The 23,055-nt window shown below is 36.5% G+C and overlaps 2 protein-coding genes across 4 annotated transcripts; both read left to right on the forward strand.

Annotated features, from left to right (window-relative positions):
* Positions 1-1,045: 1,045 nt before the first annotated feature.
* On the forward strand, positions 1,046-3,510 carry LOC132185060 (uncharacterized membrane protein At1g75140). Its single transcript, XM_059598890.1, has one exon. It carries the CDS (start codon positions 1,342-1,344, stop codon positions 3,331-3,333), a length of 1,992 nt encoding a protein of 663 aa, XP_059454873.1. The 5' UTR covers positions 1,046-1,341; the 3' UTR covers positions 3,334-3,510.
* A 2,062-nt stretch (positions 3,511-5,572) lies between these two features.
* LOC132183667 (probable serine/threonine protein kinase IRE4) lies at positions 5,573-21,452 on the forward strand. Of its 3 annotated transcripts, none has more exons than XM_059597032.1 (18): positions 5,573-6,321; positions 7,587-7,681; positions 7,813-7,882; positions 7,970-8,028; positions 9,060-10,307; positions 12,224-12,396; positions 12,487-12,739; positions 13,153-13,245; positions 13,348-13,488; positions 13,612-13,704; positions 14,456-14,648; positions 14,722-14,807; positions 17,505-17,593; positions 18,470-18,521; positions 18,658-18,714; positions 19,231-19,380; positions 20,280-20,354; positions 20,874-21,452. In XM_059597032.1, the coding sequence occupies exons 1-18, from the start codon at positions 6,102-6,104 to the stop codon at positions 20,967-20,969; spliced, it is 3,243 nt and encodes a 1,080-aa protein (XP_059453015.1). In that variant the 5' UTR covers positions 5,573-6,101; the 3' UTR covers positions 20,970-21,452. The 3 variants fall into 3 exon arrangements, with proteins under 3 accessions (XP_059453015.1, XP_059453014.1, XP_059453016.1); XM_059597033.1 differs by having other exon boundaries at positions 6,231-6,321; positions 9,086-10,307; XM_059597031.1 differs by having other exon boundaries at positions 7,813-8,028.
* Positions 21,453-23,055: the final 1,603 nt, after the last annotated feature.

Below are 23,055 nucleotides of genomic sequence, written 5' to 3' on the forward strand. Positions count from 1 at the left end.
AAATACTTTCTGATTCTTGTACTCTAAATTTATATCAAATGGTTCCGTGAGTTTTTAAAAGTGAAAAAAAAAAAAAAAAGATTTATATGTCTTTACCATTTATCGTATTATTTCTTGTCCACATTTTATTAAAAAAGTTAACAGATTTATGTTGTAACATATTCAAGTTGTCACGTAAAATCAATAAAATATTGTCACATATTTATTCTTGTCACTTCAGTATATCATTTCAAAAAAAGAAATAGAAAGAAGAAAGTGATTACCGAATAGGTCGAAGGGGTGGGGTATCCAACAACCTGCACTTGGAAGAGCGGTTGTTGGGATGGGGCCTCCCTCACGACGGACCCAATAACCACTTTTTTTAAAAAAATAATATGTTGATTTATCAAGAATCGACATTTGCCAATGTCTTATTGGTATTATGTGATGGCTTGAAACGTGGCATAGTTAATGGAATATGGACACAAATAAAAAAATAAACGGTAAAAGTACAATAAACGTCGTCACTTTTGATAACAATTTGATAAAAACACAAGTAAATGGACTAAAAATGTATTTAACCTCACCGTTTATTTTCATATGGTTTGATAGATTGAAGATCGTTGCTAGTTTCGGTCTTATTGGCATTGACAATGAATAGGAGATTTATATGACTTATATATATATATATACTGCCACATAAAATAAGTAATTTGACGGTGCCGAACCGTACTTATTGCCAAGGTCACCAAACAGCCACCACGAAAAAAAGAAGAAGTATTGCAACCATACAATACCCAAAGATATTGCATCAAATGAATCAATTACTCACAAAATTTTTAAAAAAAAATCTCAATTAAAAAATAAAAATAATTGACCAAACAGCGAGGGGGCAAAAAGTGGCGATGGCTTTCTTTCTCCGGAAGAGGAGAAATACCATGTCCGAACCATCTTGTGAACTAAACAACTGTCTTCTAACACGCCTTTAGGTGTCATACGTGTCACACTATTATAGGTCTCTAAGTAAATCAGGGATAAGCCCGACCTGACTAAAACGTTTCCTTCAATTTCTCTGCTTAGTACCTTATGAAGTGTTTTTATTTTCGGCTGAAAAATCGAAATTCCTTGCCCTAAGCTCAGACCGTTCAGACCAAGGACCAAGGTCAATACCTCACACCACAACAGCTTCCTCTCCAAAATCCAATAATATTCCAGCCGCAGATTCCTCAAATCTAACATCTGGATTTCAGTTCATTTCTTTTGATTTCCAGATCCACCCCCATAAGGACCCGCAATTCACGCGTGCGCTACAATGAGTCAATGACGAAACACTGAATCACAACCCCCTCCAAGCTCCTTCCAATGGCGAATAATCCCAACAAAGGCAAGTTGTTTTACACACTCTTTTTGCTTTTCACTTTCGCTTCTGTTTCTAGGTTATTGGTAAGCTCTAACTCTGTCCCAGTCCAACACGAGCACGATCGCGATCACGACCACGACCACGACCACGACCGCGATCTATACAGTGAACCCGAAACAGAAGTTACTCATAAACTCAATGAAGAACAAGTTTTGTTGCATAAACTCGAAGATTTAGTGAGAAGCCTTAGTGAGATAGTTACTAGGTTAGAGTCAAAGTTATCGGAGTCTCCGAAGGTGCCAATGACTACGAAGGAGAAGTACCATAAAGAAAAGGATAAGATTCTTCGAGGAGATCGCGATGGTGAAAGATTAGCCGAAGATTATGAGGAAGAGGGTTTTGTGGGTAAGACCCCAGAGGGAGACAAAGGGGGGGCGGTTTCGGTAACGAAGTATAGTCCGTTTTGGTCGGAGAGGTTTCAGTTTGTGTCGGCTGTGAAGTTGGATTCGGAGGCAACGTGTTGTAATGTGTTGCCGTTTCGGGATTATGAGGGGCTTAGTAAGTACGTCACGGTCGGGGATGAGAGAGGGAGGATTTATGTGTTTTTGAGAAATGGGGATGTTTTGGTTGAGTTCTATACAATGTCCGAGTCGCCAATTACGGCTATGCTTTCATACATGTCGATTTATAAGAATGAGAGTGTTCTGGTGACGGGGCATCGCAATGGTGCGGTCTTGATGCATCGGGTTTGGGAGGGGTCGTCGAATGGAGAGGAGTGGAGTTCTTTGCTTTTTATGGAAAATGTAGGTAAGTTTGTGCCTGCTGACAGCAGGGAAGATGTTTCGTTGCCAATAAGTATCTTGGAAGTGCATCATGTTGGGAGGATGAGGTACATTTTGTCTGTTGATGGTAGTGGAAAGATTAGGGTATTAACAGAAAATGGGACTCTCTATGGCTCAGCCATGCCAACGAGCAGGCCGCTTGTGTTCTTTAAGCAACGGCTTTTGTTTCTGACGGAGGCTGGTGCAGGGTCATTGGATTTGAGGAGCATGAAAGTTAAGGAGTCTGAGTGTGAAGGGCTGAACCGTTCTCTTGCTCGAAATTATGTTTTTGATGCCACAGAGCGGTCCAAAGCATATGGATTTACGGCGGAGGGTGATTTAATTCATGTATTGCTCTTGGGGGATATAATGAACTTCAAATGCCGGGTTAGATCAAAGAGGAAGTTTGACATGGATGAGCCTCTTGCTTTTCAGTCAATTAAGGGGTATTTGCTTATTGTTAGCGGGGAGAAGGTCTTTGTGTTCAACGTTTCATCTCAGCATTATGTTAGGATTGGTGCACCTCGGCTTGTTTTCTCTGCTGGTCTGGATGATATCAGATCATCTTTCCTAAGTTATCAGACAATGGATGTGGATGCCGAGCAGAGAAGGGCGATACCCTTAGTAGCCAGTGACCGTGAAAAGCTTATTGTTGTTGGCCTTGGAAGTGGGTATGTGGGAATGTATCGCTCTAACCTTCCAGTATTTAAAGGGGAATCTAATGCAATGCTATGGACCAGCCCCGTGTTGTTCTTTATACTTTTTCTATTCGTCGCTTGGCAATTTTTCGCCAAGAAGAAGGAAGCACTTACTTCATGGGGGCCAGATGATCCTTTTAGCTCCGCGTCGGCTATGGCTGGAGCTCCGTTAGGAACCGGTTCCGGGGACAGATCTTTTGCAGACTCTTCTAGAGGTGGTGATATGATGGATCTTAGAGGTGGCACTCTCAGAGCTCCAAGAAGGTATGTCTCTCCCCAGCGTTATCCTGGTGGAGCAGCCGGTTCCTTTAGGCAGGGTTCTGCAGATCATAACCCTAGACCAGCTTCTGTTGATCCAAATTTCAGACCATCTTCAGAGTTAAAATTTAGGGGTTCAACTTTAGAATCTTCCGGTTTTCCAAAAAGAAGAGAGAGTCTATATGCAGGCAATCAGGTTGTAGAGGATAGCAATTGACTTGTTGAATCAATTGCATGAACTTTTACTTCAGAGTTCTTTCAGATTTTATCCTTTATACAGTTCATTTGGGAATATGGGCTATTTGAACTGCCAATGTCTGTAACTTGTAACTTTGTAACTTTGTAACTTCTAGTTGCATGAGGAAATAATGAGGAAAGCTTAAGCATTTTTTTTTTAAGTCCCCCAATTTTCTGTATTGTAGAAAGATTTGTAGGAGGGGGGAGTTTGAGAGGGAGAATTGAGAATGGAGGCTAGTGCTTCTTGTTCATTTAACCTTTAAAACCCTAATACAAACATTACAATATATAGACTAAACCTAAAGACACAAAGACCAAACTACCCCTAAACCCTAATGATAATAACACTTCTAACACTCACCCACAACACTTCTAACAGGTACAAAACAGAAGGACCAGATTTTCCTTTTTTTTTTTTTTTTTAAAATAATAATCAAATGGAAATGGTTGCCTCCATCTCACATGTGATTTGATGATGTTTTTTCAAGACTCGTGTGTTTGTAATTTTTATTGAGCACGGATTCTTGTCGTTCTGCATTTTTTTTTAGGAAAAATTATTAAATTAGTCCATGCAATGTGAGGCTTGGACAAATAACTCTATTAGGTTTAAAATTCCTATTGTATACTTGTGTAACAAATAACTTGCTATGTATAAATTTAGGCTATTTTTTCGTTGACGACAATATGAAATTACACATTCACCATCAAAATAATTTTAAAAAATAAAAATAAATAAAAATAAAAAAAAGAAAGAAAAAGAAAAACAAGCACCGCCAAGTTGCCAAACCAACCCCAAGGCCCGTGTAAAGTTCGACCACTCCTTTTGACCGGCCATGGGGTCGTTCGGCCATTGTCCCCCCCCTCCCCACTTTTTTTTTTTTTTTTTTTTTAAATAAGTTTTTAGTGCAAATGTATAATATAATAATGATTTCAAAAAAAAAAAAATTGTTCAAATTAGTATGGAGGGAGTTATTTGTTAGATAACCATATCACATGGAGTTATTTGTTACAACTTCCAACTCCAGGGATTGATTTGCAATTCTCTTTTTTTAAGACCAAAAAAGAAAAGAAAAGAAAGAATTGCCTTTTCACGTGGAGTTTGGCTTGCATCTAGTGAAAAAAAATATAACAATAAGTTTGGCTTACTACTGGCTTCGAGCATAGACCTTTTATTATTATTATTATTATTTTATTTTTTAATAAAAAAAAATGCAATAAAATGGTCTCCATCATTTATTTGATTCTTACAGGAGCCACAGATTTCGGGAATGGATTTCCATGGAGAGGATCCTCTGTCCACCGGGAATGGCTGTAAAGGTCGGGCATTTGACGGGATAATATTCGCATTACATGATTTTTATTAAATTTAAAGCACAAATAATGACACATTTACTAACAAAAAATAATAATAAAATATTATTTTAAATTTAAATAAAAAATAAAAAAACAAAATTATAAATATTATGCTGGTACCCCATTCATCCATCCAATCTGCAGTGGCATCGCCGCCCTGCACTGCCTTACTAGGGTGGCCGGGGGTTCTTGGCCCTTTGGGGTGGTCCGCCACCCCCTGGCACAAATCTAAAAAAAAAAAAAATTCGTTTGGTCCTTGGGAGTGACCGGAACACCCCCAACCATGGGGTGGCTTTGGTTACCCTAGACTAGCCACCCCTTAATATTTTATAATTTTATTTTTTATTTTTTATTTAAAGATAAAATAATATTTTATTATTATCTTTAGTTAATAAACATATGTCATATTTGTGGCTTTAAAATTTTTTTAAAAAAATTCTAGTTATAAACGGAATATTTTCTAGTCCAAAATGGACCGGAGATATCCTATTCCATTACCAGCACAGGAAGTCAGTAACCATGGTAAAAAAAAAAAATTATAATCATTTTAGAAAGTGATTTTATTTTTTAAAATTTTTGACAAACACACCCTTAGACCACGTCATAGATATCCTCCTAGTTTTTCCTCTGGAAGCTGCCCCTTCCGCCGTTCCGCGGGGCAGAAGAAGAGATGGATGCGATCTTTATTTAAAAACTCAATTGTCAAAGCGTTATCTTACTTGAAAAGGTCTAACCGTCACAGGCCACAAGTCAACTTATTCTCTAGGGAAGCGCATGCTGACGCCCCACCTTATCTGATGATGCGACTCGCATGCGTTTGGCTAATTATATTTTGATTCTCATTTTTATTTTTAAAACTATATATAACAAGCACCTGCTTTATTACAAAAATGTTTAAGAATTATTATTTATTGAGGAATCATTTTGTATTACGAAACTCATGAGATATTTGAAAGGAAGCAACGGGGATAAAAAAGAGAAGAAAAAAAAAAAAAGTCAAGGGATTCCAATTTTGGATCTCTCTCTCTGTCTGTCTTTATTTGTCTAATTAGTTAATTACTGCGACGATTTGAATGTTGAAACATCAGAACAAAAATTACGAAAAAGAAAAAGAAAAATCTGGACGCGAAAGTGACAACCACAATCAAGAAGAAAGGCTCTCATCCTAGGCCTTACGATTACTCTCACTTTGGAACTCGGAGCTGCGATTGCTCTCCATTTTGATCCCTAATCGTCTTTAACTTTGTAATCTTCTCGTTCCATTAGCGCATGTTCCATAGCTTTTCGTCGCTCTAATGGAGAACAGCGATTCTAGTCGGTGTAATAATCAAGGGGAAATCAGAGAGCTAGGGTTTTAGTTTTGGTTATCCAAAACGTGTACGGAGCTTATCTACAATGGACGGAACGAGTCGAGACGAGTCTTCGTCAGAAGCTGGTATTCCCTCCGGGTTGAATCGGATCAAGACTCGGCGAGCTCCTTTCAAGGACCAACAGAGTTTGAGGCTCGACGAGTCGACCGAGTCTCCGAGTTTTGGGGCCTCAAGGCCTTCCCTGAAGCAAAAGCAAAGGACTATGGCTCCCGGACGTGAAAAGACCAGTGGTTTTTCCAGAAAAGGTTTGCGTCCTCTTATTTATTTATCTATTTTTTTTATATAAGTAGTTGCGTCTTCTTATTGATCGTGGTTCAATAGGTTTTTGTTTTTCCGTTTAGCTCTGTTTGGCTGCGCGGAAAATGTTAGAAAAGAAAAAAAAAAAAATTGTTTGAATATCAACGGTTCGGTTTCCTTTATTTCTTTCTCTTTTTTTGCGCTTGAAGAATATTAACGGCTCGCTATTGGAATTTACAGAGTATGGTAAAAACAACAACAAAAAAAAAAAAAAAAAAAAAAGAAAAGAAAGAAAGAAAGAAAGAAACCCAAGGCACAGACTTTTAGTCCAGAGATTAAGCAGAGAAATAAGTTCAGAATCAGCAGAATGTTGCTTATTTATCCTTTCTAGTCACTTTTGGCATCATATATATATGTTTCTTTTAAGTGGTTCTAAACTGCACGGCTTTTGGTGTAAAACTTTTACTGTGCTTTTTCTAAATTTTAATGGAATATCATATGGCCTCAATAATTTGGTGTTGATGCCATGGGATTGATTTGGATTGCTTAAAAACTCATTTGACTCTTAAGGATACTGAGATGAAAATAGATAAGCTTTTGAAATTAATTGCCAAAGCCGACCTTGAATTCTATGGAGAACCCTTGAATTCTATGGAGAACCTTCAGCAAAATTGTTAAGATGAAGGCTGGTCAAGTGAATGATAATACTTTTGTCTAACAAGGCTTGTTATGTGAAGCTTTTGTTACTAGATATGAGCAGGACCATCTATTCTTCCTTTAGAGATGGCACTTCAAAGTGGTGTTTGTTGAAGCCCAAGCAATGTGTAATGCTTTTTCTTTGGTTGTTGCAAGTTCATAGGGTACACACTATTGTCACTGCTATTTAAATGATTTGGAATATCCCGTGTGTTGGCACATTGAATCTGCCACTACTGATTCGAAGCCAGACCTGTTTAGCTATTGACACCACATATGTAGTTGGGCCTCCTTGTTAAGTTTTTGGGTAGTTTAAGATCCTTCTGACCTGCCTGAGTTGGTAGAAAGAGTGTTCTCGAAAAGCCGCTCTATTGGGTGATGGGATCTGTTGAAGTTTTATTTTATTTTTTATTTACTGTTCTCTTATTAGGAATCTTTTCTAGTAAAAGAATATAACAGATGTGCTTGAAATGGTCATGTTAAAAACATTGTCTTCCTTTTTCCTCATTTTTGAATACAGCATTCCTGGTTACTTATAGAAACATAATGACTACATATTAATCCTTTCTGGCATTAGAACTCTACAAAGGAAAGAAGATAGCTCGTTGGTTCAAGTCATATCTTTCCAAGGATTCAACTCAACCTTTTAATAATGTTCCTTCAAACATTGAGGTAGGGTTAATGCTTCTGATATTTGGTTATGAGTTACTTCAATATATATATATAAGATGCATATGATGATTGCTTGTGCTTTGTCCTTTCCAAGACTAAGTACTGAAAAAAGCATGCTACTTATTTGACAGGGCTACGACTCAAGATTCAAGACACTTGATGAGGAGGGTGCTACACAAGCTAGAGTACACAATAAGAGAAGTAATTTAAATGAAAAATATTCTTCACTGGAGAGTGCAAGCTTCTGTAAAGTGCCAAAAGGTCTAAAAAGTTTTTCACATGAATTAGGACCAAAGGGTGGCATTCCACCTGCCCAGCCTCGGGCCCACAGCTACAGCAATCTGGAGGTATTACTCAATAGCTGAGAAGGAAATCCATTTCCTTGTTAGAAATGTTCGGTTAGCATCCTTAGATTGTGACAAGTGCGCTTAAGAGTGAGATGTTTAATAAACAGACAGTTTTTGCTCTTATTGGATTGTTTGGTGAATATTATATGTTTGCATCACATTAGTTAGCTTTTATATTGTTATTATTGTATATTATATAAAAGAGAAATGCTATTTCATATATGTGGTACATCTCCCATTCATCTTTTGTTCAAATCAACCATTGGATCTGTAGGACTCACAATGGTTGACTTGAAAAAAAAAAAAAAAAAGATGGACTGAATGGATGGGAGATGTATTGCAAAATATGAAATAGCATTTCTCTATATAAAAATAGGTTGAAAAGATTAATTAGTGCACTGCAATTATAATATTGCTTCTGGATAAGGTTTCACAGAGAATTCTCATTTTTCTCGTGTTTGATCAAATTACATGTTTGTATATCAGTTTGGTTCTTTTATTCAAAATTCACTTGTAAATATCACAATTATATAGAGTTATTTATGTTGGAATAAAATATGCAATATCAAAAGAATTATTTGAGCAAGGTTAGCAAAATGTCTTACAAGACCTGTGACATGTAAACATCATCAAATGGTTTCACATTTACATTGAATATTGTTTTTTTCTTTTGTGGTGAGATTAGATTATTGGTCCTAAATCCTGATAGCTATAAACTGTTGCTACTCTCCTTTTCAAGGCTCGCAATTATGCAAGATTATTGAATTTTGGCATATTCTTCACATCTAGCAGTAGCTGACTCTACCAATGTGCCATAAAAAAAGAAGAACCAATTTTGGTTTGACTATCAGAAGCACAATATTCTTAGGATAGGGTTGTATTAGATCAGAACAAAATGATGCTCCTCTTGGTATTTTTTATAAAAATATTGGACACTGCTGACTTTTTTTATTTAGGGCTGATTTGCTTCTTTTCTCTTTTCCCTTCCTCCCATCCCTCCCTTTTTTGGTCTTTAATGAGCTGATATTCAGGAGCTTTTGGGTTCTTTGCATTCAAGATTTGATGCTGCCAAAGAAGTGGTGAATGTGGAGCTGGCTAGTTTTGCGGTGGATGTTATGGATGTTGTTGAGAAGATTGACTCATCACCAGAGGGGCAGACAGTGGCAGAGGATCTTCTGATTCTTGCTAAAAACTGTATGGAAATGACCTCTTCTGAGTTCCGTGCCAAGTGTGAAACAATTGTCCAAGAATTGACTGCAAAAAGGTATCAGTGTCAAACAGGAATGCTAAAGTGGCTGTTCACTCGCATGCTGTTCATATTAACACGCTGCACTAGACTGTTGCAGTTCCAGAAAGATAGGGAACCAATAGATGAGAAATCTCTTTATAAACTAAAGAAGTGTTTAGAAAGTATTCCTGCTGTTGAAACAAGCTGGGTGCCCAATACACAGATTGCTGATTCTGGTTTAGATTATGATTTGAGGCAGAAGGATGATGTCAAACATGAATTGCAGCTAGAAAATAAGCTATATTCTGTCCCTGAGGTAAGTTGTTGCAGTTCTGTAGAGCCAGATGATGAGAGTGACTCAATTTCTAGAAAAGATTCCATGGTTTTGGAACAAAAATTGCCAATTCAGAATTCACACACTGATTTCCTTTCACAAGTCCAACAGTTTCATCTATTTGATGGCAGTATTGGAAAGTCAGCAAATAATTCCAGTCCTGGTTCATTTCATGAACAAGAACGAAGTCCAGGTGGATCTGTTTCAGTACTCTGTCGGATATGTGAGGAAATTGTTCCTACTTCTCACCTGGAATTCCATTCTTATATATGTGCATATGCTGATAAGTGTGACTTAAGTTATCTAGATGTAGATGAGCGCCTTATAAAACTTGCAGAGATATTGGAACAGATTATAGAGTCGCGCAATATGAGTTTTCATGCATCTTATGACAGTCCTGAAAACTCAGGAACACAAACTATAAACTTTGGAATTGCATCTGAAGGTTGTTCTCCCAAGATAAGTGAGTGGCGAAATAAAGGTGTTGAAGGAATGTTTGAGGATATACATGAGATGGACACAGCCTGCATAGATGATTCTCATTCTGCATCTATGAATCTGAAGGGCCATTTGGGTTTAAAGCTTGGCTACCATCGCACATCCTCCTCAGTTGGGAGCATGACATCAGTATCATCCACAAATACCCCTAGAGCTGGTCATTTTGACTCCTGGTGGTTGGAGCACAACAATCCTTCTGCACTGGAGGATTTGCAACAGGTCTGTAAGTTTTTTGTGATGGATTTTTTTCCTTAGAGATCATCTCAACTTATAAATGCAATCCACTTCTGTGATAGTGTAGTTGATATGATTATTATGGTAAGCAAAACTAGGGTCGCGCCCCTTTGTGCTTTTCAATGAATCACTTATTTATACAAAAAAAAAAAAAAAAATTATGGTAAGCAAAAAAAAGTTTCTGAAAACAGCCATTTCATTTGAGAATCAGCTTCACTTGGCATTGGGAAGATTTTGGTGCCTCTTGACCTTTGATTCTGCTGAAAAACCTAGTTGTGCTTTGCATTTGGAAGATGCTTTGAAACTACTTGATTGTTAAATTACTTGTGTACGCAGATGAATTTACGAAAATGGGAGATGAATTGTGGAACCAGGGTTCGAATTCAGGACATTTGTTCATATGCAATGTTAAATCATCAATTATCCCAAAAGTTTGAGCTAATAGGAAATAGTGAATTTAATTATTTAATTGATACATTAACAATATCAATATGAAAAATTAGTTCGCACTAGTAAATCAACAAAAATCCTTAGTCTGTTGGTCAGCCAAAGCATCTGCATTGGAGATAGAAGCTAATGTTAATCAACTAGTGATTTTGACCCAAAAAAAAAGAAAACTCAAGATAAAATTTAAGAGGAAATTTACCTGTAAATCATAAATTTTCTCAAAATGAAGGGAATGAGTACAAATAATTTCATATCACAAGTATGTATAAATTGGGAAGTGTATATATGATATTTCAAAGTTCAGTCCTTGAGAACTCGATTAAGAAATATTTCATGTGAGAATCTTATAAACCCTTGGACTCAAACAACAGTAATGGCAAAACATTTTGATGGATTAGTTGACTCTCTCTCTCTGTCATTATTTTTCCATATGGGGTACTTGTTAGCATGGTTTGATATACTGATTGACATTGCTTACAATAAGTACAATCTGGGCCAGCCAAATTACTATGAGTACTACCTATCTTGAATGGGCCACTACTTCTATTACTTTTTAACTTGCGCGGACAGGATTAGAAGGCATTTTGTTGAGTGGCAAAGAAAGAAATAAAGGACTTCTGTTACCTAGCAATCGATAAATAAATAAGGACATGTCATATTTCAAATCAGTGTTCTGGAAGAATTTGTGTCTATTGGAGAAGAACAGTGGTTCTGGTAATTAATGAAGACATTTTATATGAGGTCACAAATGACTTGAGATAGTATATATAAATAGGGCTATGGTTTTCCTATTGGAAGCAGTTGGCTATTTGTTGTTCTGAGATATTGTTCTTATTCACAAAGGTTTTCTGTTCCCCAAGAGTTCAAGAAGCCTTTACAGGCTCCATGATATTTATAGCAATGACCCTTATTGTCAACCTCATTTCTTGAGTAAACCATGCAGGATAACTTGTCCTATGAGCATGAACAACTCGCATTGTTTTGCACAATAAAATAAACACGGGAATTATCTGTTAAGACCATAAGTCCTGTTGATCATTATCAAACGGGAGCTGGTTGCTTATGTATATATGTTGGTGTAGTCTAATCAGTCGGTTTTAGATGGACTCCTGTGGGAAACTTGGACTCTTATGAGGCACACCATCAATCATTTGGGTCCACTTTGCTTACTTCTTTGGGTTTGCTGCTCATTCAGGTTCTTCTAAACTAGGCCATTCAAGTTGCCAACTTTATGTAACTGGTGGTATTTGAATACCAAGCTCTGCTCTCCTCCTAATCTTGCGAGATTGTGTCTTATCAGGCGTTTATTTCAAAATTTTAATTTTTTGTTCATTTTTAGTTGGCGAGCTTCGTTATTTTTCTTATATATTCATTCTGTTCTTGAGTATATTATTGATTAGCTTATAGCTATGTTATAATGCCATTATACAAATTCACAACCCTTTTCTTGGCAGATGATTGACCTTGTGGACATAGCACGCTGTGTGGCAGGAACAGATCTTTCAGAAGAAGGGTCCTATGATTTTTTGCTTGCCTGCATACAAGACTTGCAAGATGTTCTATGCAACAGCAAGCTGAAAGCTCTTATAATAGACACCTTTGGAGGCCGTATGGAGAAACTTTTGCGGTAATTTTAGTATTAGAAGAGACTACCTATTATATTGAATTTAAGTATCATCTCACTGAGTTATTCCTGACACTTTAACTACATATACAGGGACAAATATATACTTTCTTGTGAACTTATGGATATGAGAAGTCCAAAGAGTAATAACAAGAATAAGGAAAGCTCAAGACCTCTGTTGGATAATGCATCTCAGAGTATCACAATGTCATCTCCTTTACATTTAGTGCACAAAGAGCGGACTAGCATTGATCACTTTGAGATCATTAAACCAATTAGCAGGGGTGCTTTTGGTAAAGTCTTTCTTGCTCGCAAGCGGACAACAGGAGATTTTTTTGCAATAAAGGTGCTTCTTTTGCAATAATCTCTTTCTTATCCTCTTTGGCCCTCTTCTCATTGCATGTGACCATGATCAGCCCTTCCACCCAGACTGTTCGCACAGAGGAGTTTTCACACATTTTCATGCATGGTCGTAGCATTTTGGCTCTTATTAGGTCACTGTATTGGTCAGTGGCATCTATGTTCTTATCATATGGTTCCAAGAACCTTAATGTCACTCTAGTTGCTCCTACTCAAATTTTCTTTTGCAATGATGCTTCTTTATGGGAAATGTACTAGCAATTCATTCTTGTTTTAACTTTCTTGCTTCCAATTCTTTTTTATTTATCCAGTCATTTGATAAGTAATTATTGTTGTTGGACTGTTAAATGGTGATTTTGGTCTAGATTCTTGATATTGTGCAACATGTTGCTCATGCAGGTGCTGAAGAAATTGGATATAATAAGAAAAAATGATATTGAGCGTATATTAGCAGAGCGTAACATACTAATTACTGTCCGAAACCCTTTTGTGGTAATATCCAATTCTATATTTCTTTCAAATATCACAGCTGCTACTCTTGAATAGCTAGCTTAAAATGTACTTTCTGATGCATCTATGCTGTTGTTACTGCAGGTTCGGTTTTTTTATTCATTCACCTGTAGAGATAACATTTACTTGGTCATGGAATATCTCAATGGAGGTGATCTTTACTCACTGCTCAGAAATATTGGTTGCCTTGAGGAAGATGTAGCTCGTTTATATATTGCGGAATTGGTTAGTGAAAAAATACCACCTGCATATCCTTTTTTTTTTTTTTTTTTTTTATGGTTTTGGAGTAAATATGTGTTTTTGCAGTACTTTCCTGAACTTATTTAATTAGGTTATTTTATTTTTCAGGTTCTTGCTTTGGAGTACCTCCATTCTCTTGGAATTGTGCATCGTGATTTGAAACCTGACAACATTTTGATTGCACATGATGGGCACATCAAGGTCTGCTGTATATACTCGATGATCAACTTGTTTCCATGTGTTAGAGCATTAATTAAATAACTAAATTTACCATTTCTTATCAACTTAAACTTTGGGATAAGTGATGATTTAACATGGTATAAGAGAAGTAATCTTGAGTTCGAACTCTGACTTTGTAATTTACCTCTCATTTTAGTTAAATATTTCACATGTTGGATTCCACTTATTGAGAAAAAGTTTGGGCTTGCATGTGAAGAGGAGTGTTAGAACATTAATTAAATGATTAAATTCACAATTTTTTATCAGTTACACTTTTGAGATAAGTGGTGATTTAATACTTTGCATAGAAATGCTATAAATAATAGATTAAGAATGTGTGAACCAATTAATACTGCATTTGTTACTTGTTCATAGTGCTTTTTTATTGAGGTATTAAGAATATTTCTTGTGCAGTATTGTATCTTAACCCCCTTACTTGATGCTTGTTTATATCCTTTCTTTTTGTACGAGATCAAAGGTGCTGATACATTATCTATTGATTGTGCATCACACGTACTTGTATATGTCTAACTCTGTTGAGATCCAAGGAGCTAAGTTTATTACACAATTAGCTACAAAACCTTCTGCTCATTAGATCTTCAATGGAGGGCTCTAATTCATTATGCATCAAACTAAATGTCCTTGTCTACGTTTGACTTTGTAGGTGTGATTTCTTATCTGCTTCATCGTTTGATGCTAATGATAATTTGCTAATTGTTTCTTATATTACCAGCTTACAGACTTTGGGCTATCAAAGATTGGCCTTATAAATAGCACCATAGATTTATCAGGACCTCAGACAAATGGAACTACTTCTCCAGATGTGCATAACCCACATGCTCGACAAACGGAGGAAAGAAGTCGGCACTCGGCCGTTGGGACACCTGACTACTTGGCCCCAGAAATCCTTCTTGGAACTGAGCACGGTCTGTATTCAACTAGAGTTTGGGCTTACTTTAAGCATAATGGGCAGTTCAAATTACCTGCTCTTTCATGCAGGTTATGCTGCTGATTGGTGGTCAGTGGGAATCATCCTATTTGAATTAATAACTGGAATTCCACCTTTCACCGCCGAACGTCCAGAGGTATTCTTTGTATTCAACTTCACTACATATTTTTCAATCCTAGTGCTCCTTGAGAAATTATAGATCCATTGTGATTCAGGTATTAAATCAAGCACTATCTACAGTTTCTGGTTATATGAAATATTTTTTTCTTAGTATGCAGTATTTGTAGCTAGTAACATTTGATAGAAAACTTTTACTTCTATTTGTCTTGAATTTTACTTATCAAAAAAAAACATTTGATAGAAAACTTTGAGCCAATGTTCTCCCATTCATATAAGAGGAGGGTGAGGTCATGGGTTCAAGGCCCATTGCTTATGTGTGTAAATTACCAATTAATAGAATCTTTAACTATGATGCGTATGATTAAGTGATTTCATTTTGTAACGTACTATTTTTTTATTATATATTATGCAGTGTCTGCTATGCCAGTAGTATGTACTGTTCCCAGTAGACTTTGATGTTAGTATTGAGTTCTCTTCCATCGGATTTTGTACTACATATGATCTTCCTTATATAATGATCTTACAGCCATAGTAAGATCAGTATACTTATCAAAAAAATGATCTCCATTTTTTTTTTACTTATCAAAAAAATGATCTTCATTTTTTTTTTTTACTTATCAAAAAAATGATCTTACAGCCATAGTGCCAGGAAATGCTGCAGATATCCATGCATTATGTATTAATTATGTTGTTTAGTGATCAGTGTTATTAGAATCCTTTGGAGTTCCTATGATTTTCTACCATGTAAAGTTTTTAAAACCCTATTAACAGTAGGAGAAAGCATTCTACTTAAAGCCTCCATCACAATAACGAAGTGAAAAGGTGACAAAGATCACCTTGTTTCAATCCACATGAGCTACTAAAGAAACCGGACGGATTGCCATTCACCAAGACAGAAAAAACGCCATTCACCCCTAGCAGCCCTCCCCTTAACTCTACCACAGCTAGCACTGCCACTGTTCACATCATAGTTCATGGAGCAAACTGGCCTTAATTTTTTGTTGCTTTTTTTTCCAAAACTGGAACATGAGGTGACGCTTGCTCCAAATGGCCAACTTCAATGGCCGCAAATAAGGCCATCAGCTCCTCTTCAAAACTCTCACACGAAAGCCCCACAATATGACGACTTTTCTTCACGGTCTACAGCACGCAGGCTGAAGGCAAAGACCCTGCTGCTCTCTGATTAGAAACTGCTGGACAGAATCTCAACGGAGTAGGCTCCTCAAAGAACAAATCCACATCCAGACAAGGCCTGGATACAAGTGCATCACTTCTTCCCCCATCTCCACTTCACCCCCAGCCAGTTTAGCAAAAGCAGAGCCTTCATCCTTAACTACACATGCACTGCTTCCGCAAGACATCTTTGTAAAGAGGAGAAGGATGGAAAACGAACTGACACTGCCCCCCAATAAATTCAAGCCTACCCAGGCGAGGCAAACTCACAGGCTTGCAAATCAAGTCACCAGATTTCACAATGGGAATGGGTACCAGCTTAGCCACATCATTGATGAATTCTTGAGGGGAAAGGAGCGTGGGTGATGTTACTTGACCGAAACACCGATGGATCCTCCATGGGATACCGGCAAGCTTAGACACAGTGACGGCATCGCTTGGAGAAGGCTGCGCACCACTCACAACAACCTCGACGACTACCCATGAGTCCACTGATGAGCAAATAGCTTGGAAAGCCACTTTGCCGGGTAGACCACAATCCATCGTAAGCGGCGAGCTAACAGCTTGCAAAGCCAAGTCGCAGGCATTCTGCTCGCACCAGCAACAATATCGGCAAGAGCTTGCGGCGGATCCACTGGTGCTCCATTAGATTGGGCGGAGCTGATATGACCTGTTTCTGAGCTGGTATGACCCATATCCACAACCGGGTCAAAACCTGTAAGAGGGGACTCCCAACACATGCTCTTCTGACCCACTTAGGAGTAGGCTTCACATGTAACGCGCGTTTCACAGAAAGGGGGCCCTTATTTCTTTGTTTTTAGAAGAAGGGCCTTCAAGAGGAATTAAAGGTGTAGATAGGCCCTTCTCATCGGCCTACTTCTCAACCTTCAGCCCAATTGAACCCAAGCACTCATCCACTAAAACAAGCGCCTGATCCAATTCCCTTTTAAAAAACTCCAGCTGACTTCTCAGAGATTTTAGTTTCCCACTAACACACACTACTTCATCCTTGCATACATCCTCATTGCCTGCTGCAACGTGAAAACAGGGACAAGATGAATCCTCAGCACCTCAAGCAGAGCATACTTCTGTTTCCATTCTTTCATATGAATTTGATGGAGCTTTGAAATTTTCTGTTTCCATTCTTTTAGATGAATTTAATGGACCTTCTAATGTTATCAGTGGATTTACACTTCTAAATTGAATGTTTAGTAATTTTAATTTTTTATTTATAAAATAAAAGGAATTTTAATATTTTGACAAAATGTCCAAAATGCTGAAAGTTGATCTGCTTTGTGCAAAATAGTTGCTTTATAGTAATTTGTGCCCATGATCTTATCTACCTGCTGCCCAGTAACTGTCGAAGATGAAAATTATTTTTTCTTCAAGTTCGTTCTGTGAGTAATTTGTGTATATCATCTTAATTACTGATGACCCGTCCTTTTGTGAGCTGATTTCTTATCAGCACTGATGTCTAAACAAAATTCTCCAATTTGGAAGTGATTTTATTATGGTTAACACTGATTTTCATGGTGTGCAGATAATTTTTGACAACATTCTTAACAGAAAAATCCCCTGGCCACCTGTTCCTAGTGACATGTCCTATGAGGCCCAAGACTTAATTTATAGGTTGGTTGTTGGCTTTGCACCTTTGATGTGTTGGTAATGGCTTCTAATTGCTTGAATTTTCAACGTTATGTGTTATTTATTCTCCTTTTGAAGTGGTTTAACTGTCATGTCCGAGGGATATGTATACTATATATATTCTTGACCTTTTTCATTCACTGTATGTGATTAAGCACAGACAGAATGTCTGAAACAGAAGTTTCGTGAAAAAAAAACTTGAAATGACAAAAAAAATTTATATTATTTTCTACATCTGTAGAAAAAGTGTATATTTTTTACATGTCTAATCTCCAGAGCTGCAAAGATAGTGTTATGTATAATTTAATATTTCTAACTTGAAATTTGTCCACACATTTCAGATACTGCAAAGAATACTAATAGATTTGTTTCAGATCGATAATCATCTCTTCTTTCTGGCCTAAGAAATTGACACGTGAATGCTTATCTGTAGATTGGCTTATACATTTGTCCGCACAGCGCAGGATGGATGTATGATACGGTAGTAATAAACCTTGTAAAATATCTCATTTTAACATGGTGTATACATATGTGTTCCAATGTATAGCTCTCACATTAGGTTCTTAGCATATTGTTCCATCTTATTTCCTACAGTTTATTGTTTTAGCGACATGTGTAATTTTCTTATTCAAACGGCATGTGTTCATTGCAAAATCAGTATCGTTATTGCCATTTCATTCACATTGCTTCAAACCTACTACTTGGATCAGTTAAATAACTTCTTGTACTATTTGGCGTAATAAACTATATCTTACCATTCACACAAGCCATGCACTCAGTCGATTTATCTGTCGGTTTGTGTAACATGGTCTGCAAGTTTCTGGTGAAATGGTTATTAAACCCCAATCCTATTCTTTATAGGTTTCTTATACATGATCCAGAGCAGCGATTAGGAGCAAATGGATCAGTAGAGGTAGTATTCCACATCTAAACTTTGATCCTCAACCAATCAATAAGCATTTTCTCTGCACCATGAAGAGTTGGTAAAGAACTCATACTAATTGGTCTTAGATTTGTCTGTTTTGACTACATTGAAAGTTTTCTTACAGGTAAAAGCACATCCTTTTTTCAGAGGGGTTAACTGGGACAACCTAGCAATGCAAAAGGTAGAAATGCTGCTTGTCTTGGTGGTTCTGAGAGACTTATATTCTTAATATTAAAATTTCTTTGCTTTGATAAAACTATGAGAGAAAATATGTTGTTTTCTATGTTGCATTACAATGTCTTACCATGCAATAAGCATTGAGATAATTGATTGAAGTAATTCATGCCAAGAATTTCATGGTTACAAGCGAGAAGAATCGAAAAACTGGTAACAGTTTATTTTCTTTTATGTATGTTGATACTCCAGTTTGCTTTTTCTGAGGCTAACTTAGAAAAGACAAACATGTGAACATTGATTTTACCATTCAGAAGACTTTCTTGGTGGGTTTAGTTTTTATAAGAACTTAGCTTACAACTATTTTATCTCATTTTATGTGCATGCTTGTGTTTATCTATGCATTATAAATGCAAAGGAATTGAACTATTCTGATGCATATATCTTAAAATAGCGAAGTCTTTCTTTTTGTCATGGAGATTGCCTGAATTGTTAACTTTGTCCCACTCAACTTTCTTCTTAGGCTGCATTTGTGCCACAGCCTGACAGTGCAGATGACACGAGCTATTTTATATCACGGTTTACTCAAATTTCTGGTGGAATGCTGGATGATCGGAAATGCAGTAATTCTGATTCTGACACTCAGGAATCATCGTCAAATTCTGGAGCTGAGGTAAACATCCTCTTATTCATCTTCATATTTCATGTTTATGCTTCCAATTAAAATGCGAGTTTTATAAACTTTATTAATAATTCATATTGGAGGATTTTTCTGGAATGATTACTCAAAATAGCTAGTTTTGCATTTTTAATACCATGTAGAATATAAAAGGAAACTAAAAGGCCTACCAAACGAGGTGGCTTGCACTTTAAAATCTTCATGTTTTTAGTTTCCTTGAAGTAATGTAACACCTGGGCAATTCCGTTTTCTCCAGCTAAGAGCATCTCCAACAATGTTATGCATTTTAGCTAAGCACAATTTTTTACTTTACCTACTACTTTTCCAATACAGACTTTAACAGATTTTCTATTCCGTTCTCTATTTTCTTTTAAACATTATTTTCCAATTATTTTTTTATTTCAAGAGAGGAGAGGGAGAAATGACTGTAGTAAAAAAGAGAAAGAAGAGAGATAAATGATTGAAAAAGGAATACATAAGCTAGAGTGCTTGCCCAAAAGTAGCTAGTCAAAAAGAAAAATTTGTGTTTTAGATAAGGAAACGACAAGTTGTTGAACTTGAATTTTTCCTCATATGGCTCAACATACAAAATATAAAGTTTTTAGAGCATCTGCTGGAGATACTCTAAGTCATAATAATGACTGTGTACCACCTGTGTGCTTCAAACTAGAAGCAATTTTTTTAGTCCACTACAGGGTTCTCCAAAACAATAATTTCTCTCTTTATGTTACTATAGGGAAATTTGTACTTGGTAGATTGAGAAGAATGTCCCATGGGGTTAAAAGTGAATTGTGCTAGCTTATGTTCGTTCATTACGAGTTTGGTAGTTCAGTTAATTGTATTCTATAGATCTTATGAAATCTTATTCTATACGTTTCTTTCCTCCTACTCAGACGGATGAATGTGGTGACCTAGCCGAGTTTGATGCTTCTCCATTAAATCTCTCATTGATAAATTTCTCTTTCAAGGTAAGCAAGCTTGTCCTTAAAAAGGAAACAAGGTAGCCATTAATAATAGATGTATTCAATACTGCACCAGCTGCCTCTTTTCTTATTTAGTATTCCCGGTGGACTTAGAATTATTACCTGCTAAAGGATCCCTTATTAAAGTAGATGTCTCAGGCTGGCACTTGCACCATTTCCCCAATCGATGATATAGAAAATGAATCGCAGATGTTCTGGTATTTGCATGTTGCTGACTACCATAGTTTGTTGCAACCTAGGTCCCCAACCACCTTTATTCTACTTTGCAAAATCCCCACCCCCGAAAAGAAAAGAAAAAAGAAAGAAAACCACCACCTCACTGGTGCCTCCAACATGGTGTTATATGTAGGCAATGGATGTGCAATGTCCCTCGTGCTTGTGAAATGCAATAGCGATTTTTCCCTTAGGCATTGTGACATCCCTCTCATATATTGCATGTTGGAAGTTGTAAAAAAATTATGAATATGTTCAAACTTGTTTACTTAAAGGAAGTTTTCTTTGCAGAATTTGTCACAGTTGGCATCTATTAACCATGAGGTGGTCATACAGACTGGAAAGGATTCAGCCAAGTCCTCCCCATCCTGCGGTCCAGGTTCATAGTTCATGAAGTTCTTACACTGAATGTACAGCTAACCCTGTAATCTGTATATAGTGATTTTAGGATAGAAAGATAAAAGTGTATATATATATATATATATATATATATATATATATATAGTGATTTTAGGATATATATATACCAAAAAGGAAAAGAAAATCCAAGGGGTTAAAAATGAAAATATAGCTTCAGCAACAACAATACCATCTAGTGGTATTCATTTCTCCTTCCGGAGCTCATGTATCTTTCATGGAAAGAAAATGAGAACATGTTATTGTTTATTAATTTAAAATCAGCAACAACAATACCATCTAGTGGTTGTTGGGCCTGTTGCCCTTCAAACCAAGAGGACAGGTGCTATAGGATTGTGGTGAGGATAACTGGGATTTCCTGCCTTAACATATCTTTCCTGTAATTACTTGACAGACACTACTAGAAAAGGACTACATTCATGTCGTTTATAAAACGAAGTTACAATAATTCTAGGTGGAGTTGCTTGTTTAAAATGAACGATTCAGATTATGACACACCAAAAAAAAAAAGAAAAGAAAAGGAAGACTTGGCTTAGACCTTGTACATACCACAGGGTGGTCGAACCATCCCCTTTGATCACTTGGGTGGTTCGGCCACCACTAATGTGGTCATTGGGGTAGCTGAACCAACTCTTTATAGTTTTTAGATAATGCAAGTCTCACTTTCTCTCTTTTCTATGTACTATTATAATTTGAGTCCTTTTTTTAAAAAAAAAAAGTTAACGGACAAGATAAAAATTATTGCACCCCGTGCAATATCATGACATTTTAATCCATCCCATTAATTGTTTCTTAAAACCAATTTATGTTCGGGTTCATAGTTGAACATCCCTGTCACAAAGTTGATATTTGAAGACCATACATAATGAGCGTATAATGTAGTACCCATCCATATTATCGTCGACGTTAGGCCTATTGCATGTGAAATTTTAGCAAATTGACAAAAGAGTTTTTTTTCCCATCCCCTCCTAATAGTTTGATTGAGAATCTATCAAAAATGCTGACTTTAGGCATTTGGACGAACATAAAGAAGAGATTTGAAATGAGAAGGGAGTAATTTCATGATGATTTGCGGCCACAAAGCTCACAATTGGTAGCTGAAATGAATTAAAATGACACCGCTAAATTATTCCTTCCTTGATAGATAAGATTAAACGTTCAAGCTGAATTCAATAACATTATCTTCGCGTGGGGTTGGCTTAAGCCTTTCTTGAGGAGTCTTGCGCTCGTTATCACCGACACCAATATATATATATATTGAAAAGACCGACACCAATATTTAACTTTAATAAAAGCATTTATTTATTTTTAATAAAAAACAATAATTGGTTGATTAATAAAAGTTGTTCAAATAAATCACAACACAGAGAGAGAGAGAGAGAGAGGGCTTTGGTGAATATGGGTTGAGATATTGTTGTTGAAGTCGTGTAGATTGTTTTTTATCTTTCCAAATCAGGGAAGGGGAAAGGGAAAGGGAAAGGGAAAAGGAAAGGAAAAGGAAAAGGGAGAAGCAACTTAAAACACAAAACACTCTTCAAACACACATTTATTTAATCTTAGGTGCTACCATGTGCCATGTCTTTAGAGCGGAGGGTGGCACCTCAACAATTATGGCTTCTTTGTTAATGCTTTTTAAAGTGAGTTTTTGTTTTTGTTTGAAAAAAAATGTTTTAATGTGAAAGTAATTTTGAGTATTTTGTATTTTGATTGTTTTTTAAAATTATTGTTTTAAAAAGATAAAACAAAAAGAAAAAGAAAAAAGTGTTATCAAACAAAGTTATAAGTACTCTTAACCCAACATGACCTAGCATATTTGCCTGTTTCAGAGTTACGCCATTTGAAATATTAATCGCATAGGACAACCGCACCAAGCCGAGTAAGAAAGCTTTTGATGACTCAACATTCATATTAGGTAAAGGAGAGTGAGGCGAAGAGGGGGCAAACCTCATGATTGAGAATTTTTCCGTAAAAATATAAATGGTGAAATGGCTTCAAGTGAAAAAAATAATTTTAATTCTCAACCAATTATTTCAACAATCTAACATCCGGTTGGCTA

Source organism: Corylus avellana, chromosome ca6 (assembly GCF_901000735.1).
Source record: "Corylus avellana chromosome ca6, CavTom2PMs-1.0".
In the NCBI taxonomy this organism is placed as follows: Eukaryota; Viridiplantae; Streptophyta; class Magnoliopsida; order Fagales; family Betulaceae; genus Corylus; species Corylus avellana.